The sequence below is a fragment of the Rhinoderma darwinii genome, chromosome 1 (assembly GCF_050947455.1).
Source record: "Rhinoderma darwinii isolate aRhiDar2 chromosome 1, aRhiDar2.hap1, whole genome shotgun sequence".
NCBI lineage: Eukaryota > Metazoa > Chordata > Amphibia > Anura > Rhinodermatidae > Rhinoderma > Rhinoderma darwinii.
The window spans coordinates 12,930,968-12,950,230 of record NC_134687.1 but is presented as its reverse complement, the minus strand read 5'-3'; the positions used below and the strand labels follow the sequence as shown (position 1 = coordinate 12,950,230).

The 19,263-nt window shown below is 45.6% G+C and overlaps 1 protein-coding gene across 1 annotated transcript in view; it reads left to right on the top strand.

The window, feature by feature from the left end:
- The window catches only part of GFRA4 (GDNF family receptor alpha 4), a 408,185-nt gene that overhangs the window by 267,916 nt on the left and 121,006 nt on the right, over window positions 1-19,263 (top strand). Inside the window, exon 2 of the mRNA XM_075855772.1 lies at window positions 12,089-12,166. Within this exon, the coding sequence (XP_075711887.1) occupies window positions 12,089-12,166 (78 nt within the window). The remainder of the gene's footprint in view (window positions 1-12,088; window positions 12,167-19,263) is intronic.

The following is a 19,263-nucleotide window of genomic DNA, read 5'->3' as shown; positions in this document are numbered from 1 at the left end:
GGAATGTCCCCAACTTACAGGGGATTGATAGAGACAATGCAAGACGGATTAATAATCTTCTGTGGAATTTCCATGGTATCTTCTCTCTCGAAAGACCTGGACAAGGCATCGGCCCTCACATTCTTGTCGGCCAGACAATAATGGAGCTCAAACTGGAACCTGGTAAAGAACAGTGACCACCTGGCCTGACAAGGGTTCAGCCGTTGGGCCGTCTGAAGATAGGTGAGGTTCTTATGGTCCGTAAAAATCAGGCTGAGATGAGCTGCGCCCTCTAGTAGATGTCTCCACTCCTCCAGAGCCAATTTTATGGCCAGTAACTCCCGATCCCCAATAGAGTAGATGCGTTCTGCGGAAGAGAAGAGCTTAGAAAAATATCCACATACCATTGACTTGCCCTTGGAGCCTCTCTGGAACAGGAGTGTGCCAGCACCGACAGAGGATGCGTCCACCTCCAACGAGAACTGTAGAGAGACATCTGGATGATGGAGGATAGAGGCTGATGTGAAGGCACTCTTCAGGCTATTGAATGCGGACTCTGCCTCCACACCTTGGCGTTCATGCCCTTCTTAGTGAGGTTAGAGATAGAAGAAGTCAGTGAGGAGACGTTTGGAATAAACTGTCTGTAAAAATTGGCAAATCCCAGAAAGCGCTGTATGGCCCTCAAGCCTTGAAGGCGTGGCCATTGCAGGACGGACTTTACCTTTCAGGATCCATCTCGAGACCTCGATTCGAGATGATGTAGCCCAGGAAGGTTAGAGCATCTTTTTCAAACACACACTTCTAGAACTTGGCGAACAGACGATTCTCCCTTAACCGCAGCAAAACTTTACGGACATGTCTCTGATGCGTCATAGGATCTGGAGAAAAAATCAAGATATCATCAAGATAGACAACAACACAAACATAGAGGAGGTCACAGAAAATGTCATTAACAAACTCCTGGAGGACCACAGGAGCATTACACAGGCCGAAGGGCATTACTAGATATTCATAGTGTCCATCACGGGTGTTAAATGCAGTCTACCATTCGTCACCCCGGCGAATCCGGACTAGGTTGTAAGCCCCACGCAGGTCTAGTTTGGAAAAAATCTTGGCACCACATATACGATCAAACAGTTCTGAGATCAGTGGCAAATATTTATTTTTCACCGTGATCTGGTTGAGACCTCGGTATTCAATACAAGGACGTAGAGAACCATCCTTCTTTTTTACAAAGAACCCGGCTCCTGCCAGGGAGGAAGACTTCTGTATGCAACCCTTCTCCAAGTTCTCTTTAACATAGGTGGACATGGACAAAGTCTCTGGCAAGTAGAGAGGATATACCCTACCATGGGAAAGGGATGCACCAGGAATCAGCTAGATAGGGCAGTCATACGCCCGGTGTGGGGGCAATGTCTCCGCATCCCTCTTGCTGAAGACATCCGAAAATGCATCATAATGACCAGGCAATCCTGCCAATGACCGAGGCAGAGAAGGCTGAGCCGAACAAATCTGCACCAGGCATCGGCTGTGACACTCAGGGCCCCACTGGAGAACCCCTCCAGAATTCCAGTCCAGGACTGGGGCATGTAGTAGGAGCCAAGGCAGGTCCAGCAACACAGGGTTAACGGCTTTGGATAGGACATAGAGCGACAGAAGTTCGGAGTGGAGAGCCCCTGCTTGGAGCCTCAGCAGCTTGGTCACAGCTATAACTGGGTCTGGCAGAGGTAGTCCATTTACCGATGCAACCATCAACAGTCTCTCCAGAGGGGTAGTGGGCAACCAAAGAAAGTCCACCAGGTCACTACAAATGAAATTAGCAGCGGATCCACAGTCCAGATATGCAGAGACCTGATGTGTTCTCTCACCGGATACTATGGTCATGGGTATGGACAATTTAGACGGGAGTCCTTCTTTGCCCAAGGTTGTCTCTCCTACCAACCCTAGGCTTTGGGGCTTTTGGGGACACAAGATGGCCTCCGAGGCCGCAATATAGACAGAGTCCAAAAATGCTTCTGCGTTGTCTCTCCTGGGTAGATAGCTTATATTGGTCCATCCTCACAGACTCCTTAGGAGGATAGGCATCTGAGGACGGCAGGGGTTTCTGCAAGGTAGGGGCCGGACTAGGAAGGCCTCCCTCCCAATGAACCTCTTGGAACCGTTCTCGGATCCTTCTATCAATCCGGGCAGCCAGAAGGATGAGGTCATCCAGGGTAGATGGCAGGTCTCGAGCGACAAGTTCGTCCTTAATTTTAGGAGACAGTCCATGCCAGATTGTAGCCACCAGGGACTCATTGTTCCACAACAGTTCTCCCGCCAGGGTGCGGAAGTGGATGGCGTACTCGCCAACAGAGATGTCTCCTTTGCGCAGGTTCAACAAAGTACCCGCTGCAGAGGAGACTCGTCCAGACGAAATGTCCGGAGGAACCCTTGGAAGTCACGGGTCTCTGGTCCTCTGGTCCTTGTCTCTCCCAGATAGGGTTCGCCCATGCAAGAGCCTTGCCAGTAAGAAGAGAGATGATGAAAGCGACCCTTGTGCCATCAGACGAAAATGCCCTAGGATACAGGCTGAAGTGGATCTGGCACTGGTTAAAAAATCCACGACAGGTACCTGCGTCTCAATCATAGCGGTCAGGAAGTGGCAAGGAAAAACGCAGATCAACTGCCAGGAGGTGTAGTAGGAGGAACGGCAGCTTGTGCCTTCTGCCGACGTGTGAGAATATTCAAGGCCTGGAGAAGTTGGTCCTGTCAAGACCGGATGTCTAGCATATCCGCCCACATCTCTTGTGACGTCTTCATGGTCTTGGATCGACCAGCGGGGTCCATGGCCTGAGCGTACTGTCACGTAGGGTTCGTGGACCCACTGGGCCGTACCGCCTTGGCGGTATGGCAGCTGGCCAACAGGGCGCAAGTTAAAGTTTATAGTTCGTATAGGGTACCTGTGGCAGCTCGGACAGTAGAAAGGCAGGCTCGGCTGGGACTAGGCAGCAGGTAGATGTCAGGCGTGGAGTAGCAGGACAGGCGTAGATACAGCACTGCACTTGACCAGGATAGCATGGGATACAGGTTACAGGATACAGGAACAGGGAACACTGGAACTGGAAAACACTAGGAGACCATTTGCATAGACAAAGTAGGGTACGACAAACAACGCTCAGGCATTGAAGCAAGGGGCTGGGCCCCTCTTAAAGTCCAGGGCACTCATGGGCTGATACTCATTAAAGTCCGGTGCGCGTGCTGCCCCTTTAAGAGTGGGCACGAGCGTGCGCGCGCACCCTACGGGATCCGGCCGAGGTGAGTGGAAGTGAGCGCTGGCGTCTCCTGAGGAGGAGACTGGGGCCAGCGCTCGCCGATCCATGGCCGTCAGGGGGAGAGTGAACCTGACGGCCCGCAGCCACGGACATGACACTTATCATAGTGAGTTGTGGCCAGTAACAGTATGCAAGTAATATTTCATCTGGTATGATTTAATAACTGTATATGTATATAAATAATTTTTTGTATGGGAGGGGGGACTTATGCTTTGGGGTTTGCAACACTCCTTGACCTGCCTAGGTAGAGTCGTGCGTTAACCTTAGATCATCCTATCCCCCCACCCCCACTTTAGTAAAGACACGTGACACCGAGGTTGGATGTGAAATGGCCACAGCAGCCGTTTATTAATTTCACAGTTTTATAAAAACAATTTAAATCCGAAACATTCGGATAGCTAGTTAGGAATCCGCCATAGAATTCCTCCTAATAATTCACATGACCCAACATGGGTCAGAATCGTAAATAACAATTTAACGTTAACATTAACCCGAGCAGAGGAAGTCCTTGAAGCCCCTTCAGATGTTCCTTTTTAAGAACACACCGAATTAGCCATCTGCAAACCACCAATTACCTCCAGCCGTAAACCAGCTCGGAAGCACCGTTCACCTCTGCAGGTGGCTCCAACCACTAGAAGTCCACTTCAAGGGGATAACACCCGATGAAGCCCTCAAGTGATATACCGACCACTAGAAGTCCACTTCAAAGGGATAACACCCGATGAAGCCTTCAAGTGATATACCTTCCACCAGAAGACCACTTCAAAGGGATAACACCCGATGAAGTCTTCAACCATGTACCTTTTTTGGGGGACGCATACCCCCGATGCGACCCCCCCACCATTTTGTACTGACTGGCCTCAAGGACTCCCCCCGCCAGCTGCCATGACAACAGAACCTACTCCGGAAAAAAGAAAAACATGTTAGATAAGCACACAAATAAAACACAACGCTCATATACGGACGTACATAAGACCTAAGGAGTAACAAAAACCAAGGGCGGGAGGGTGGGAGCTTACTGTTCTTGTGTTACTCCTCCTGCTGCTTCCGGCTCAATGCCGAGAAACAGCGGGAAGCGCAGTAACGGCCCCCCCGTCCCCCTTAACTCCTCCCCGTCCCTCCTCCAGCTCCTTCCAACTCTCCCTCACCTAATTAACCCTTTCCCTACCAGGACGGTCATGTCGGCTTCCCTTAATCCCTGCGGGCTGTGTCCAGCCTCTTCTGGACGTGCTAGAAATCAGTAACGCAGTTCTCTTCACACCGCCTTCTGAATTGACTGCATTATTTATACAGTAATTCAGCATTTGGGGCCCCACTTTTAACTTTGCCCAGGGCCACACTTTGTTTAAAACCGGCCCTTTGAATAGGAGCAGAGCTCCAGCACTGCAGAATGGCCGCTATACTGTGACCGGGACCATCTGCTTCCCGGCACCAACCACTGCATAACTTCCAGTTCCCGGAGGCAGCCAAAACAGCTGATCGGTGCGGGGTCTGGGTGTCGGACCCCCTCCAATCATGTACTGATGATCTATGACAACGCCCCCTGCCTGGACAACCCCTTTAACCCTGTTTTTTTCTGCTGCTGGGAGGCAGCTTACTGACACATATACTTTCCTTATTGTATTTTCTGCAAAAGAGACCTAGCTGGATCCGGTCCTCTCCCCAAAAATGAAGGACTAGAAGGAGAGGGTCTTTTTAGTCATTAAAGGGACTGTTCAGAATTAGAAAAACATGGCTGCTCTCTTCCAACATCAGCACCACACCTGTCCACAGGTTATGTGTGGCATCGCAGTACTGCCCCATTGACTTCAATGGAGCTGAGATGCAATTCCAAACACAACTCATGGACAGGTGTGGTGCTGATTTTGGAAAAGAGCAGCCATGTTTTTATAACCCTGGATATCCTCTTTAATTTTAATTTTTATTCTTTTAAAAAGGGGTTTTCCAGTCATTTGGTGGCCTACTTTATGAGAGGCCATTAATGTGTGATCAGTGGGGGCTAGGCTTAGGGACACCACGATCTGCAGAACATAGGTACCTTGGCAATTTCTAAACCTCCTCAGACCCTTCCTTTTCGTTCCAGACAGGTCACGCTTCCATTCATGACACTGTCCAAATATTGGCCATCAAAGTAAATTTCCGTAAAACCTCTTCAATTAGACACTAAACCTTAATAATGATAGAGAAAAACCCTTTCCTCCATTTTTGGCTGTGAAACAGTGAAGGGCACATGGCTGACCTAAGAGCGGATGAAGAGGCTTATCATCATTCTGCCAATCAGTGATCCCTAGGGTCGGAATCCTACTGATCACACATTGATTGACAATCCTAAGGATAGGTCATCGATGTCAATTCCTGGAACACCCCTGCGCAGAGGATTTAGTATACGGCCCAGACTTCATGTCGTATAGAAATGTTCCCACTGGAGAAACGGGAGAACTAGCTCCCGCTAACAACATTATGTCCAATGCGGAGGTCACGTATATTTCCTCACCCTATAAACAATCTGTAGGTTCTGTGCGTGCCATACAATCCATGTACAAGGTGGTCCAGGCCTTATTCCCTGTGTTCATGTCTTTTCCTGCCATTATTCAGAACCACACATTGATGCTCAAGCCTTTACCTAAAATTCCACTTTTTACCCTTTCCTAATCCGCCGGAGAGATAAGTTATGAGGCCGACATTTCTTTCTTCTCGTCTGTGATTGCAATCCGGCCAAATCCACACATTGTACGTGAACTAGCACTCTCACTCTTCCTTCTACCGATCCTTTGCGGGTGGAAAGAAAAATAATTTCTTTAAGGCTTAAGGTTAAACTAGCGGCAGACCCAATGTACCAGTGCATTCCGGGATTATGCGCAGGCGGGGAGAGATAAATCACGCGTTTTGATAAGGACTCACATTAGGACAATGTTTGTTTTGAGATGCCGCCTGCTATGTGGACTGCATTAAAAAAAAAAAAAAAAACAGGGACCTGGTGTTAAAGAGCAATTTTCTTGAGATATAAATATACTTCTATCTGTTCAGGTCCCTATTCTAGTCGATACTCAGGTTAGTTTGTCAGTGCTATAGCTAACCAACCACTGTTAATAGCATAAGGCATTTCTCAACACTAGGTGGCGACAATGAGCGCAGGAAGAGGCACCTCCCAAATATCATAAATGTGTAATTTGTACTCCATTCTAAGGTATGATGGGACTGTCATTCAAAATAACAATTTTTTTTTATCAAAACCGTGCAGGGGCTTACGTAAGGGAGGGGGGTTACGGGACACGCCAACCCAGCCGGTACCAGGCTTCCGAGCCCAATCATTATTTTCCGGGGGCACTCTGTATGGTTTTAGTTGGTTACCAGTATATGTATGGCACTATTTAGAGAGCACTATGTGTGGAAAATTTTTTCAGGGGCACTCTATGGCAATAATTGGGGATCACTAGCTAAGTGACACTATTTTTGTAGGCACTGTTTGTGTGGCACTATTTTTGGGGACACTTTGTATATGGAATTATTTTAGATGGCAACATACTTATGGCGCTATATGTATTAAATGTGTGGGACTATTTTTTGGGGCACTCTATAACAATGTTTTGGGGGGCACTATGTGTGCACCATTATTTTTTGCATGCAATATATATATATGTGGTGTTATTTTAAGGTGTTCTACGTACAGTACTATTTTCAAGGGTAATCTATGGCTATATATTGGCAGACACTTTGTATAACAATATTTTTGTGGGCTCTGTTTTTTTTTCACTGTTGTACTATCTTAGGGACCCCTATGTGTGACTATTTTTGGAGCACTAAGGGACAGTATTTTTGTGTGCACTACGTGCATAACACTATTTTAGAGAGCACTATGTGTGGAAGTACTTTCAGGGGCATTCTATGGCAATATTTAGGGAGCACTAGCTATGTGGCAGTATTATTGGGAGCACTGTGTATGGCACTATTTTTGGGGTCACTTTGTATATGGCACTATTTTAGGTGGCAGTATACCTATGGCACTATATATATATATATATGGAAAGTTTGGGATTAATTTTTGGGCCATTCTATGGCAATATTTTGGGGGCACTATGTAGGGCACAAATTTATGGTGCATTATGTACGGGACTATTTTCATGGGCACTCTATTGCAATATATTTGCGGACAATATTTATGTGACAATATTTTGGTGGGCCCCGATTTGTCTGGCACTATTTTTGGGGCACTATATGTACAGTATGGCGCTATTTTAGGTGGCAGCACGCCTATGGCACTAAACGTATGGTACTATCTTAGGGAGCCCTATGTGCGGAACTTTTTTTAAAGCACAGTATAGCAATATTTTGGCTGGATATAGTGCCCACTTTTCTCACGTGCACTATATGCATGGTACTATTTTTGGGTACACTGTTTGTATGGTGCTATTTTTGGAGATATTGTCTATCTATACACTGGGGTAGCATGATTTATGTGCTTTGTTATGAGGCCACTGACTATATCTAGCAAGTATATGTCTACCTATGGGTACTTGTACAGTACATTACATATCCACACCAGTGAACCCCCCCTTAACAAAACCCTGCGTTCACCCCTCATCACTTGTGCCTGGAGTTACTCTTTATAAATATAAGATTTATATTCAGGGGGTAAGAGAGTTCACTTGGAAAACAGACACCGAAGACCTTTGCTTTTCTTATTGAACATACTAGTGTGAAATTCTAGCCCTTCCAAACAGGGAACAGCTGTGGCAGTGTAATTTTAGGAAAAATCTGCAGAAAGGAAATCAATGTCTGGAGCAGGTAATGGGTCCGTCCTTCTAAATATGACATGTTGAGTAAGTGGATTCATAAAACGGGACCTAAACTATATGGAGCATAAAGAGGAGGCTTGGCGTGCATTATAAGCTCCCATGCTTGAAAGTCACATTTGTGGGTAGCTGGATATGTGACTCCAATATTGGACAGAAGCTTTCAGCTTATACATTGTCAGAGGAGAACCGCGGTTTCGTGGTTATCGAGACAAAGATGCCATATTCAATTCAGAGCCCGATCAAGGTGACCAGAGACTTCTCATGGACTAGTTGACATAATGTAGCAGTTCAGACATCGGCAAACATGAAAAAAAAATTAGAGCTCAAGGGTTGTTGTTCTTTTTTTTTTTTTTAGTTTTTTTTAAGCGATTCCCAACTGGGGGTTCTGCAGAGCCCTCGGGTCCCGTGGTCTAGGCTGTGTGGGCGCACTCTTATTTTAGTTGTAGTTGCCATGTTTACTTCATTACCCAAAAACAGAGTTTTCCAACAGGGATTTTTTTTACAGCGTTTCTAAAAAAAAACAGGGATTGAGGGGTGGGGGGCTGCCCAGTGGCCACTCAACATGCCTCCTGTGATGACCAGTACCATGCTACCCCTGCTGCCACCATAGGTGATTGATAGAGGACATACTGGCTACAAGACCCACCGCAACTGTTACGTTACAACAACACCCACCATGCATCCTTTAAGGTCCCCAGTGTACCTAGAGAGTGAGGGTGAAGGGTGGGGGTTATTGTAATGTATTCGTTTTTTGCATTTTGTTATCCAGTCCATGGTGGGGGCAGGGTAAGTCAAAGGGTAGAATTCATGAGGGTTCATCATGATAATATGACGGAGAATGGGTAGGTCTATTAACTGATCCCTTTATGGCCCTTGTTATCTGCACTCTGTTGTGGCCCTGTTATTTTTACCCTGCAAAGCCCTATTATCTGTGTCCTGTTAATCTCTATTATCTGTGTCCTGTTAATCTCTATTATCTGTGTCCTGTTAATCTCTATTATCTGTGTCCTGTTAATCTCTATTATCTGCACTCTGTACGGCCCTGTTATATGTTCTCTGTATGGCCCTGTTATATGTGCACTGTATGGCCCTGTGGTATGTGCACTGTATGGCCCTGTTATATGTGCACTGTATGGCCCTTTTATATGTGCACTGTATGTCCCTGTTATATGTGCACTGTATGGCCCTGTTATATGTTCTCTGCATGGCACTGTTATATGTGCACTGTATGGCCCTGTTATATGTTCTCTGTATGGCCCTGTTATATGTGCTCTGTATGGCCCTGTTATATGTGCACTGTATGGCCCTGTTATATGTGCTTTGTATGGCACTGTTATATGTTCTCTGTATAGCACTGTTATATGTTCTCTGTATGGCACTGTTATATGTGCTCTGTATGGCACTGTTATATGTTCTCTGTACGGCCTTGTTATATGTTCTCTGTATGGCCTTGTTTATGTGCTCTGTATGGCCCTATTATATGTGCTCTGTATGGCCCTGTTATATGTGCACTGTATGGCCCTGTTATATGTGCTCTGTATGGCAATGTTTATGTGCTCTGTATGGCCCTATTATATGTGCTCTGTATGGCATTGTTATATGTTCTCTGTATGGCCCTGTTATATGTGCACTGTATGGTCCTGTTATATGTTCTCTGTATGGCCCTGTTATATGTGCACCGTATGGCTCTGTTATATGTTCTCTGTATGGCCCTGTTATATGTGCACTGTATGGCCCTGTTATATGTGCACTGTATGGCCCTGTTATATGTGCTCTGTATGGCCTTGTTTATGTGCTCTCTATGGCCCTATTATATGTGCTCTGTATGGCATTGTTATATGTTCTCTGTATGGCCCTGTTATATGTGCACTGTATGGTCCTGTTATATGTTCTCTGTATGGCCCTGTCATATGTGCACTGTATGGCCCTGTTGTATGTGCACTGTATGGCCCTGTTATATGTGCTCTGTATGGCCCTGTTATATGTGCTCTGTATGGCCCTGTTATATGTGCTCTGTATGGCCCTGTTATATGTGCACTGTACGGCCCTGTTATATGTTCTCTGTATGGCCCTGTTATATGTGCACTGTATGGCCCTGTTATATGTGCTCTGTATGGCCCTGTTATATGTGCTCTGTATGGCCCTGTTATATGTGCACTGTATGGCCCTGTTATATGTGCTCTGTATGGCCCTGTTATATGTGGTCTGTATGGCCCTGTTATATGTGGTCTGTATGGCCCAGTTTTGTGTGCTCTGTTATGACCCTGTTGTCTTTGCCCTGTAAAGCCCTGTTTATGTGCCCTGTATGGTCCTGTTATCTGTGCCCTGTTGTCTGTGCCCTGTATGGCCCTGTTGTCTGTGCCCTGTTGTCTGTGCCCTGTTGTCTGTGCCCCTTATGGCCAGGTATTCTGTGCCCTGTATGGCCCTGTTATCTGTGCCCTGTATGGCTCTGTTATTTGTGCTCTGCATAGTCCCGTTATCTGTGCTCATATGACCCTGTTATTTCTGCCCTGTATAGCACTGTTATCTGTGCTCTGAATTTTTGCTATCTGCATTTTGCCATTTGTTGTTAAATAACCATGTTTTGTACTTCTAGAAACTGCAGTTCACATTCACCTTGACCACTACAATATCGTGCTGTCTTTCCACAACATCCATTTTCTCCTTCAATATGGCCGTAGACCATAGATAATTGTCATCCAAATCTGCATCTCCTGACCATCAACCATTTATTGGCCCGTTATTTTTTTACCCGTTGCAATGGACCATTGGTTAAAAACTTGTATCTGCCTTTTTGACATTTTTGGGCTTTAGTTGGTTGCAATATGAAGTTTATGGTGACATCTGATAAACTCTGTATCTCTGTATTAGAAAATAATTGTAGGACAATTGGCCAAAAGTAAATTTGAAGGACCAACACCATCTCTTGTCTGTGGGAAGTTTTACTTTTCCTCATAAACTCTGCAATTCTGTCCCTCATGTATTCCCTACATGCTGCTTACCTGTCTCTTCATTGGCGGCCAATGAGCCTACAAATAAAACGTACTTCTGATGATCGGCTTGTAACGCATCCCCATCCTTAACCAACCTCTCCATTCCTCCTCTGACCTGCCATAGTCCTTATCTCTGATATCCGGCTCCAGTTCATGACTACAGAACTTCTCTCAAGCTGCCCCTCTTTCTCGGTTCTTCAAACAATCCCTTAAGACCTAGTTGAGTAGTGACCTTCATCTCCATCTTTTGGACGGAGCTCTCTTATACGACCAGATATGGTTTCTGTATGTCCGGTTCTAGGTATCTACCCCTTCCCAAAAGGGGGAGACAAAATATACAATCCTATATATGTATTCCTATATTCTGTATAGATTCATACTCACGGTACGAGACGTAAGAATTTCCCATCCATCCATCCATAAAACCCAATGGCAGAGATCCCAGCCCCTGTCTCTAAGCCTGGCCAGCCCATGCCCCAATTTTAATTAATCATCATAAATTTAAATGCCTTATTTTATTGAATACATCTGTGTCCCATGCTGAGTGTTTTAGGCTCACGGCTCATTGTACGTATGACCCGCTGTGTGCGCTTGTATATAACCCTGCAGTGCCGAACGAGAAAAGTATATATATTGCAGCTGCATTTTATCCTTTTGAGTGCTCTAACGGTAAGTTTAGCTCTATACAATACCTGAATGTGCTGGTGTGTTCCAAATAGCACTTTGTCTAACAACAAAAAGAACCGCGCTCTTCTATTTTTCTCCTTCTTTTTTGCGAAAGAGGCATTTTTTTTTTTCTGTGTTGACTGAAATTACACTGGAAGATAATGGCTGGGTACGTCAATCCGCCCTGTTTAAATGACACCATGCCGCTCGCTGACCGAACCTATGGCTTTACAAAAAAAAAATAATAATAATAATAATAATAAATGCAAAAGTATAAAAAAAAAAAAATTCCAAAAATTTGTTCTTCATCTTCTTTTCTTTTTTTTTCTTCATTTCATTGCAGCTTCAAGCAGCGGCCAACGAAGCAACAGAAGAAAAACAGCCTCCGAGATCTCGGCCAGCAACAGACAAAAGACAAAAGGTTTCTATATGGATCTATGTAACTAATTGTATCTTTAAGCCGTAAAGTGATTCTTTTAAAAAAAAAAAAAAAATTGCAATTGTTTCGACTGAAAAGGGAAATCAATGTCTTGTGTCTGGGGGGTAGCGCTCCCTTTTCTACTCTCTGGATACGAACACAGGGGGGGGGGGATTAGTATTTACAGTGTCGGGCAAGAATTTTCAAATAAGGACTCGGTGAATAGAAAATATAATGACTTCTTTCTGCCAACCCATTATCTCTGTAGCGCATTAGAGTGTAATCGTTGCAACATTTGTCATGAATAGGAGCGTAGGGGGATCGCCAATCTATATGTTTATCATTACGCCGCGCTACTTTCCATCTGGCTGCCATCAAGAGACTCAGGGCCGTCCGCGCTCCATCCACGTCCGTCTCCTGTGACATTTATAATAGTGCCAGAGCTCCTTCCCTGGCCGGGTAAACAGGCTATTTACTAATTCAGCAAGGCAGCCTGGAATGCGGAGATAAGCGGCCACCTTTTAAGATAAAGATATATACGTTTCCGCCCGCATAACCGATGAACGCATTCAATTAAAAAAATACACATACAAAAATTTTCCAAATGTCTTAATCAACAACAACATGTATGAAGTCAGAGTATTTTTAAGGGTGTAAATAAAGATTTGCCGTGAGGACACCTGTCTGGCAGTGAATACATTAAACACATTATTTTTTTTATGTATTTTTAATTTTCTATTTGGTTTTGGCAATGTGCATAAATTTGCAGCACAAAAAAGGTTAACACTGATTCATAAGAAGATTCAGGATGCAGAGCGCTGGTCTCAGACATAGCACGCGGTTAGTCAGTTGCCAGAAGTGGATTTAGGGACTATAGGGTGGACTGGGGGCTTGTAGTGCGATGGAATGGAAAAGGGCGCACTCATGGAATCATGCATATGCAATTTTTCTGTTACTTTTATACAGTATATATCTTATGGAAATTATATGTAAAAATATTTTAAATGTCAGCCCACATATTTTTACTGCTGGACAGTAGAACTGCTGAGGCTCCTTAAAGCAGGGGTCTCAAACTCGGCCGGGTAAGTGGGCCGCATATAGAAAAAATGGGAAGTTGACGGGCCGCATTACTTTCAAATTTGATACAATACAAAATTATTGTTAATCAATTAGTTATTTGAACTACTATAACACTATATTACTATAATAATAATACTACATTACTATAATAATAGCGCTAGGTTTAAAATTTGAGATATTTCTCCACGTGCTTATTTCAACAATCCAGTTTTCCAGTTTAAGTGTCGCTAAATGCAGTCCGGCGGCTCAGTTAGCACACATGTCAAGATTGGGCAGCCCCTTTTTAGATAGTGCCGCAGTGCCCTCTGTGGATGCTGCCGCAGTGCCCTCTGTGGATGCTGCCGCAGTGCCCTCTGTGGATGCTGCCGCAGTGCCCTCTGTGGATAATGAAACACACCCCTAGATAAGGCCACAGTGCCCTCTGTAGATAAGGCCACAGTGCCCTCTGTAGATAAGGCCACAGTGCCCTCTGTAGATAAGGCCACAGTGCCCTCTGTAGATAAGGCCACAGTGCCCTCTGTAGATAAGGCCACAGTGCCCTCTGTAGATAAGGCCACAGTGCCCTCTGTAGATAAGGCCACAGTGCCCTCTGTAGATAAGGCCACAGTGCCCTCTGTAGATAAGGCCACAGTGCCCTCTGTAGATAAGGCCACAGTGCCCTCTGTAGATAAGGCCACAGTGCCCTCTGTAGATAAGGCCACAGTGCCCTCTGTAGATAAGGCCACAGTGCCCTCTGTAGATAAGGCCACTGTGCCCTCTGCAGATAAGGCCACAGTGCCCTCTGTAGATAAGGCCACAGTGCCCTCTGTAGATAAGGCCACAGTGCCCTCTGTAGAGGCTGCCCCAGTGCCCTCTGTAGAGGCTGCCCCAGTGCCCTCTGTAGAGGCTGCCCCAGTGCCCTCTGTAGAGGCTGCCCCAGTGCCCTCTGTAGAGGCTGCCCCAGTGATGTCAGGGGCTTGCCCAGAGCTGGAGTCCCGGAGCAGAGCCGCTTCTGGCACTCTGCCTGGGATTCCAGCTCTGCTCCTGACATCACTGTCCATATATGGACAGAGATGTCAGGGGCAAACCCAGAGCTGGAGTCCCAGGCATAGCGCTAGTAGGCTCTTCCTGGGACTCCAGCTGTGCTCCTGACATCACTGGGACTCCTGCTCTGGGGAAGCCCCTGACATCATTGTCAATGTATGGACAGCGATGTCAGAGGCTTCCCCAGAGTCCCGGAGCAGAGCCGATAATAGCGCTCTGCCTGGGACTCCGCTCTGGGGAAGACCCTGACACACTGTCCATATATGGGCAGCGATGTCAGGGAATTCCACAGAGTCCCGGAGCAGAGCCGATACTAGCGCTCTGCCCGGGACTCCGCTCTGGGGAAGACCCTGACACTCTGTCCATATATGGGCAGATATGTCAGGGAATTCCGCAGCGTCCCGGAGCAGAGCCTATACTAGCGCTCTGCCCGGGACTCCGCTATGGGGAAGACCCTGACACACTGTCCACATATGGGCAGCGATGTCAGGGAATTCCACAGAGTCCCGGAGCAGAGCCAACACCAGAGCTCTGCTCGGGACTCCGGCTCTGGGGAAGCCCCAGACATCGCTGTTCATATGTGGACAGCGATGTCAGGGAATTCCACAGAGTCCCGGAGCAGAGCCGACACCAGCGCTCTGCTCGGGACACCGGCTCTGGGGAAGCCCCAGACATCGCTGTTCATACGTGGACAGCGATGTCAGGGAATTCCACAGAGTAACGGAGCAGAGCCGACACCAGCGCTCTGCTCGGGACTCCGGCTCTGGGGAAGCCCCAGACATCGCTGTTCATATGTGGACAGCGATGTCAGGGAATTCCACAGAGTCCAGGAGCAGAGCCGACACCAGCGCTCTGCTCCGCTCTGGGCAAGACCCTGACACACTGTCCATATATGGGCAGCGATGTCAGGGAATTCCACAGAGTCTCGGAGCAGAGCCTGTACTAGCGCTCTGCCCGGGACTCCGGCTTTGGGGAAGCCCCAGACATCGCTGTTCATATGTGGACAGCGATGTCAGGGAAATCCAGAGTGTCGGAGCAGAGACGATACTAGCGGCTCTGTGTCCCGCGGGCCGCAGATGACAAACCCAGTGGCCGCATGCGGCCCGCGGGCCGCGTGCTTGAGATCCCTGCCTTAAAGGATCCCTGGTGATTCAAGTACCTTTGATAACCATTTTACAGTTTATATATATATATAGATGTAAGGCACCATTCGCATCACAATTCTCTTTCTGTTGGAGGTATACGTTCTCCCTCAGTATACCGCAATAACTCACTGTGTACATACATGACATTATTTTGTACTAATCCTGAGTTACATCCTGTATTATACTTCAGAGCTGTACTCACTATTCTGCTGGTGGAGTCATTGTGTACTTACATTACATCACTTATCCTGTACTGATTCTGAGTTATATCCTGTATTATACTCCAGAGCTGCATTCACTATTCTGCTGGTGGAGTCACTGTGTACATACATTACATTACTTATCCTGTACTGATCCTGAGTTACATCCTATATTATACTCCAGAGCTGTACTCACTATTCTGCTGGTGGAGTCACTGTGAACATACATTACTTATCCTGTACTGATCCTAAGGTATAGTCCGTATTATACTCCAGAGCTGCACTCACTATTCTGCTGGTGAAGTAACTGTGTACCTGCATTACATTACTTATCCTGTACTGATCCTGAGTTACATCCTGTATTATACTACAGAGCTGCACTCACTATTCTGCTGGTGGAGTCACTGTGTACATACATTACATTACTTATCCTGTACTGATCCTGAGTTACATCCTGTATTATACTCCAGAGCTGCACTCACTATTCTGCTGGTGGAGTCACTGTGTACATACATTACATTACTCATCCTGTACTGATCCTGAGTTACATACTGCATTATACTCCAGAGCTGCATTCACTATTCTGCTGGTGGAGTCACTGTGTACATACATTACATTACTTATCCTGTACTGATCCTAAAGTATAGTCCGTATTATACTCCAGAGCTGCGCTCACTATTCTGCTGGTGAAGTCACTGTGTACCTGCATTACATTACTTATCCTGTACTGATCCTGAGTTACATCCTGTATTATACTACAGAGCTGCACTCACTATTCTGCTGGTGGAGTCACTGTGTACATACATTACATTACTTATCCTGTACTGATCCTGAGTTACATCCTGTATTATACTCCAGAGCTGCACTCACTATTCTGCTGGTGGAGTCACTGTGTACATATGACATTACTTATCCTGTACTGATCCTGAGTTACATCCTGTATTATACTCCAGAACTGTACTCACTATTCTGCTGGATGAGTCACTGTGTACACACATTACATTACTTATCCTATACTAAGGGCGGATTCACACGAACGTGAATTGCGTCCGTGCAGGCCGTGTGGTTTTCACGCGGCTCGCATGGACCAATAGAAGTCTATGGGGCAGTACAGACAGTCCGTGCTTTTTGCGCAGCGTTTGTCCGCTGCGTAAAAAGCGCGACATGTTCAATATCTCTGCGTATTTCGTGCATCACACACCCATTGAAGTCAATGGGTGCGTGAAAACCATGCAGGTCGTACGGAAGCACTTCCGTGCGAACTGCCTCTTTCGCGCAACAGCTGTCAAAAGGATGAATGTAAACAGAAAAGCACCACGTGCTTTTCTGTTTACAAACATCCAAATGGCGTGTCATAATGATGGCGGCTGCGCGAAAAGCACGCAGCCGCGCATCATATGATGCTGCCTCACGGAGCAGGTAAGTGGCTTTTGCGCAGCCCTAATCCTAAATTACACCCTGTATTATACTCCAGAGCTGCACTCACTATTCTGCTGGTGGAGTCACTGTGTACATACATTACATTACTTATCCTGTACTGATCCTGGCTTACAGCCTTTATTATACTTCAGAGCTGCATTCACTGTTCTGTTAGTGTAGACGCTGTGTACATACATTACATTACTTGTCTTACTGATCTAGAGTTGTAGCCTGTATTATGCTCCAGAGCTGCACTCACTATTTTTCTGATGTACTTGCATTACATTCTAGGAGCAGCTGCAGGTAGAAATTACGTTATCTTCAAAAATGTATGTCTTTGTGGGGGATTTGGACTTCTGGATCAGAAAAATGAGCCTCCAATCCTTATAAAGATTTACAATACTAAGAACGTTTTTAATATAGAATTTAGGACCTAAAAACGACATCCTGTTAAAAAGGCCAACAATTACTTCATTATTTTACCATATTAATTTATTGGATCCTTCCACAGGTTGGGATTTAGGAAACCACAGTTGACTAGTTGGCAGGTAACATTCTCCATATCCTCTTTATCTCATGGTGCAGATCTAGAAGTGAGAATATAAAGATCAGTTCATGTAATCCATAAAGAGTAACAATTGCCTTTGTATTCACGCAGCGCATTGTTCCCTCTACTTAGAAATTCAGAGAATGATAATGAATAAAAGCATCTGTCGCTAGCGCTGCCATAAAAACGAAGGTAACCGTATTCCACCACGGAGATGCCTCATCAGGGTGTGACCTATGGAAGACCTTCCTATAGTGTATTCAAGTACGTCATACCTTTCAGATCAATACCCTGCATTTAGAACAGGGCAAGGAAAATACAATACATCACTTATAAAGAATCTTTAAGTAACCAAACATGTAGCGTCATTTATCTAATCCGCACTGTTCATTTTCATCTTCTTTTGAGTAAGGGCTATTTTTGTATTATACTTCTTTATACACAATATATACACTAAAAACATGCCTTGTCCTTCTATATAGATGGAGCGTGGGCCCTCAGAATTATCTCCTCCGGTAACCCTTAAGGCACCCAAGTCCCAGATTATTCGAAGTTCCACCCCTGTCAATCAAAACCTCACCCCCTCTCAACTCAGAAACGAGTGCATACTGCTACTTAAGCTTGTCTAGAGTGAGGGGTCATGGCAAGACGTTAGGGGACTTCTAAGCTTTAGAGATACTGTAAATAGACTAAGATAGACTAAGCTTTGGTTATGACATCCTGCTGGGATAGGGGAAAAGAGAGCTGCTTCATTTAGTGTCTGGACACAGAACAGTTTAAAGGGCTGCTGCAGAGACTTCACGCTGTGAAATACTGGTGAAAATGATGTAACTTATTATTGTTTATTATGTATCAACGTGTTTAGAATGGTTACACAGAGTAATACAGTAATAGTTCTGAAAATATGGCTATGAATTATAAATGATGGATGAAGTGGGAACCGCAGCCTGCACTGCCTCATCCGACTTAAAGGCAGAGGTGGCATTTTGTATGGTCTCGGCAGATGAACAAGATTTCCTCCTGCACCCAGCACTGTTAAATGGCATTTACCACCCATTTACCGGCGCGGGTAGCAAAATAAAATTTGTAAAATATGCGTAGAAGTCATATACACTGCCTTGCAAAAGTGCCCCCCCCCCCCCCCCTCTTGATGTTTTTCCTGTTTTGTTGCATTACAACCTTGAATTAAAGTCCATGTTTGGGGGTTTGCACCACTGGAGTTGAACATCCTGATTTTGAGGGGGCAAGACATTTTTTACAGTAACACAAACAATGATTAAAACAAAAAGGTGAGAACTTCAATGTGCAGAAGTATTCACCCCCTGGAAGTCAATACATTGCGGAGCAACTTTTGCTGCAATTACAGCTGCAGTCTCTTGCCGTATCTCTCTATTACAGATGTCAGTCTCTTGGGGTATGTCTCTATTACAGATGTCAGTCTCTTGGGGTCTGTCTCTATTACAGATGCAGTCTCTTGGGGTATCTCTCTATTACAGATGTCAGTCTCTTGGGGTATGTCTCTATTACAGATGTCAGTCTCTTGGGGTATGTCTCTATTACAGATGTCAGTCTCTTGGGGTATGTCTCTATTACAGATGCAGTCTCTTAGGGTATGTCTCTATTACAGATGTCAGTCTCTTGGGGTATGTCTCTATTACAGATGTCAGTCTCTTGGGGTATGTCTCT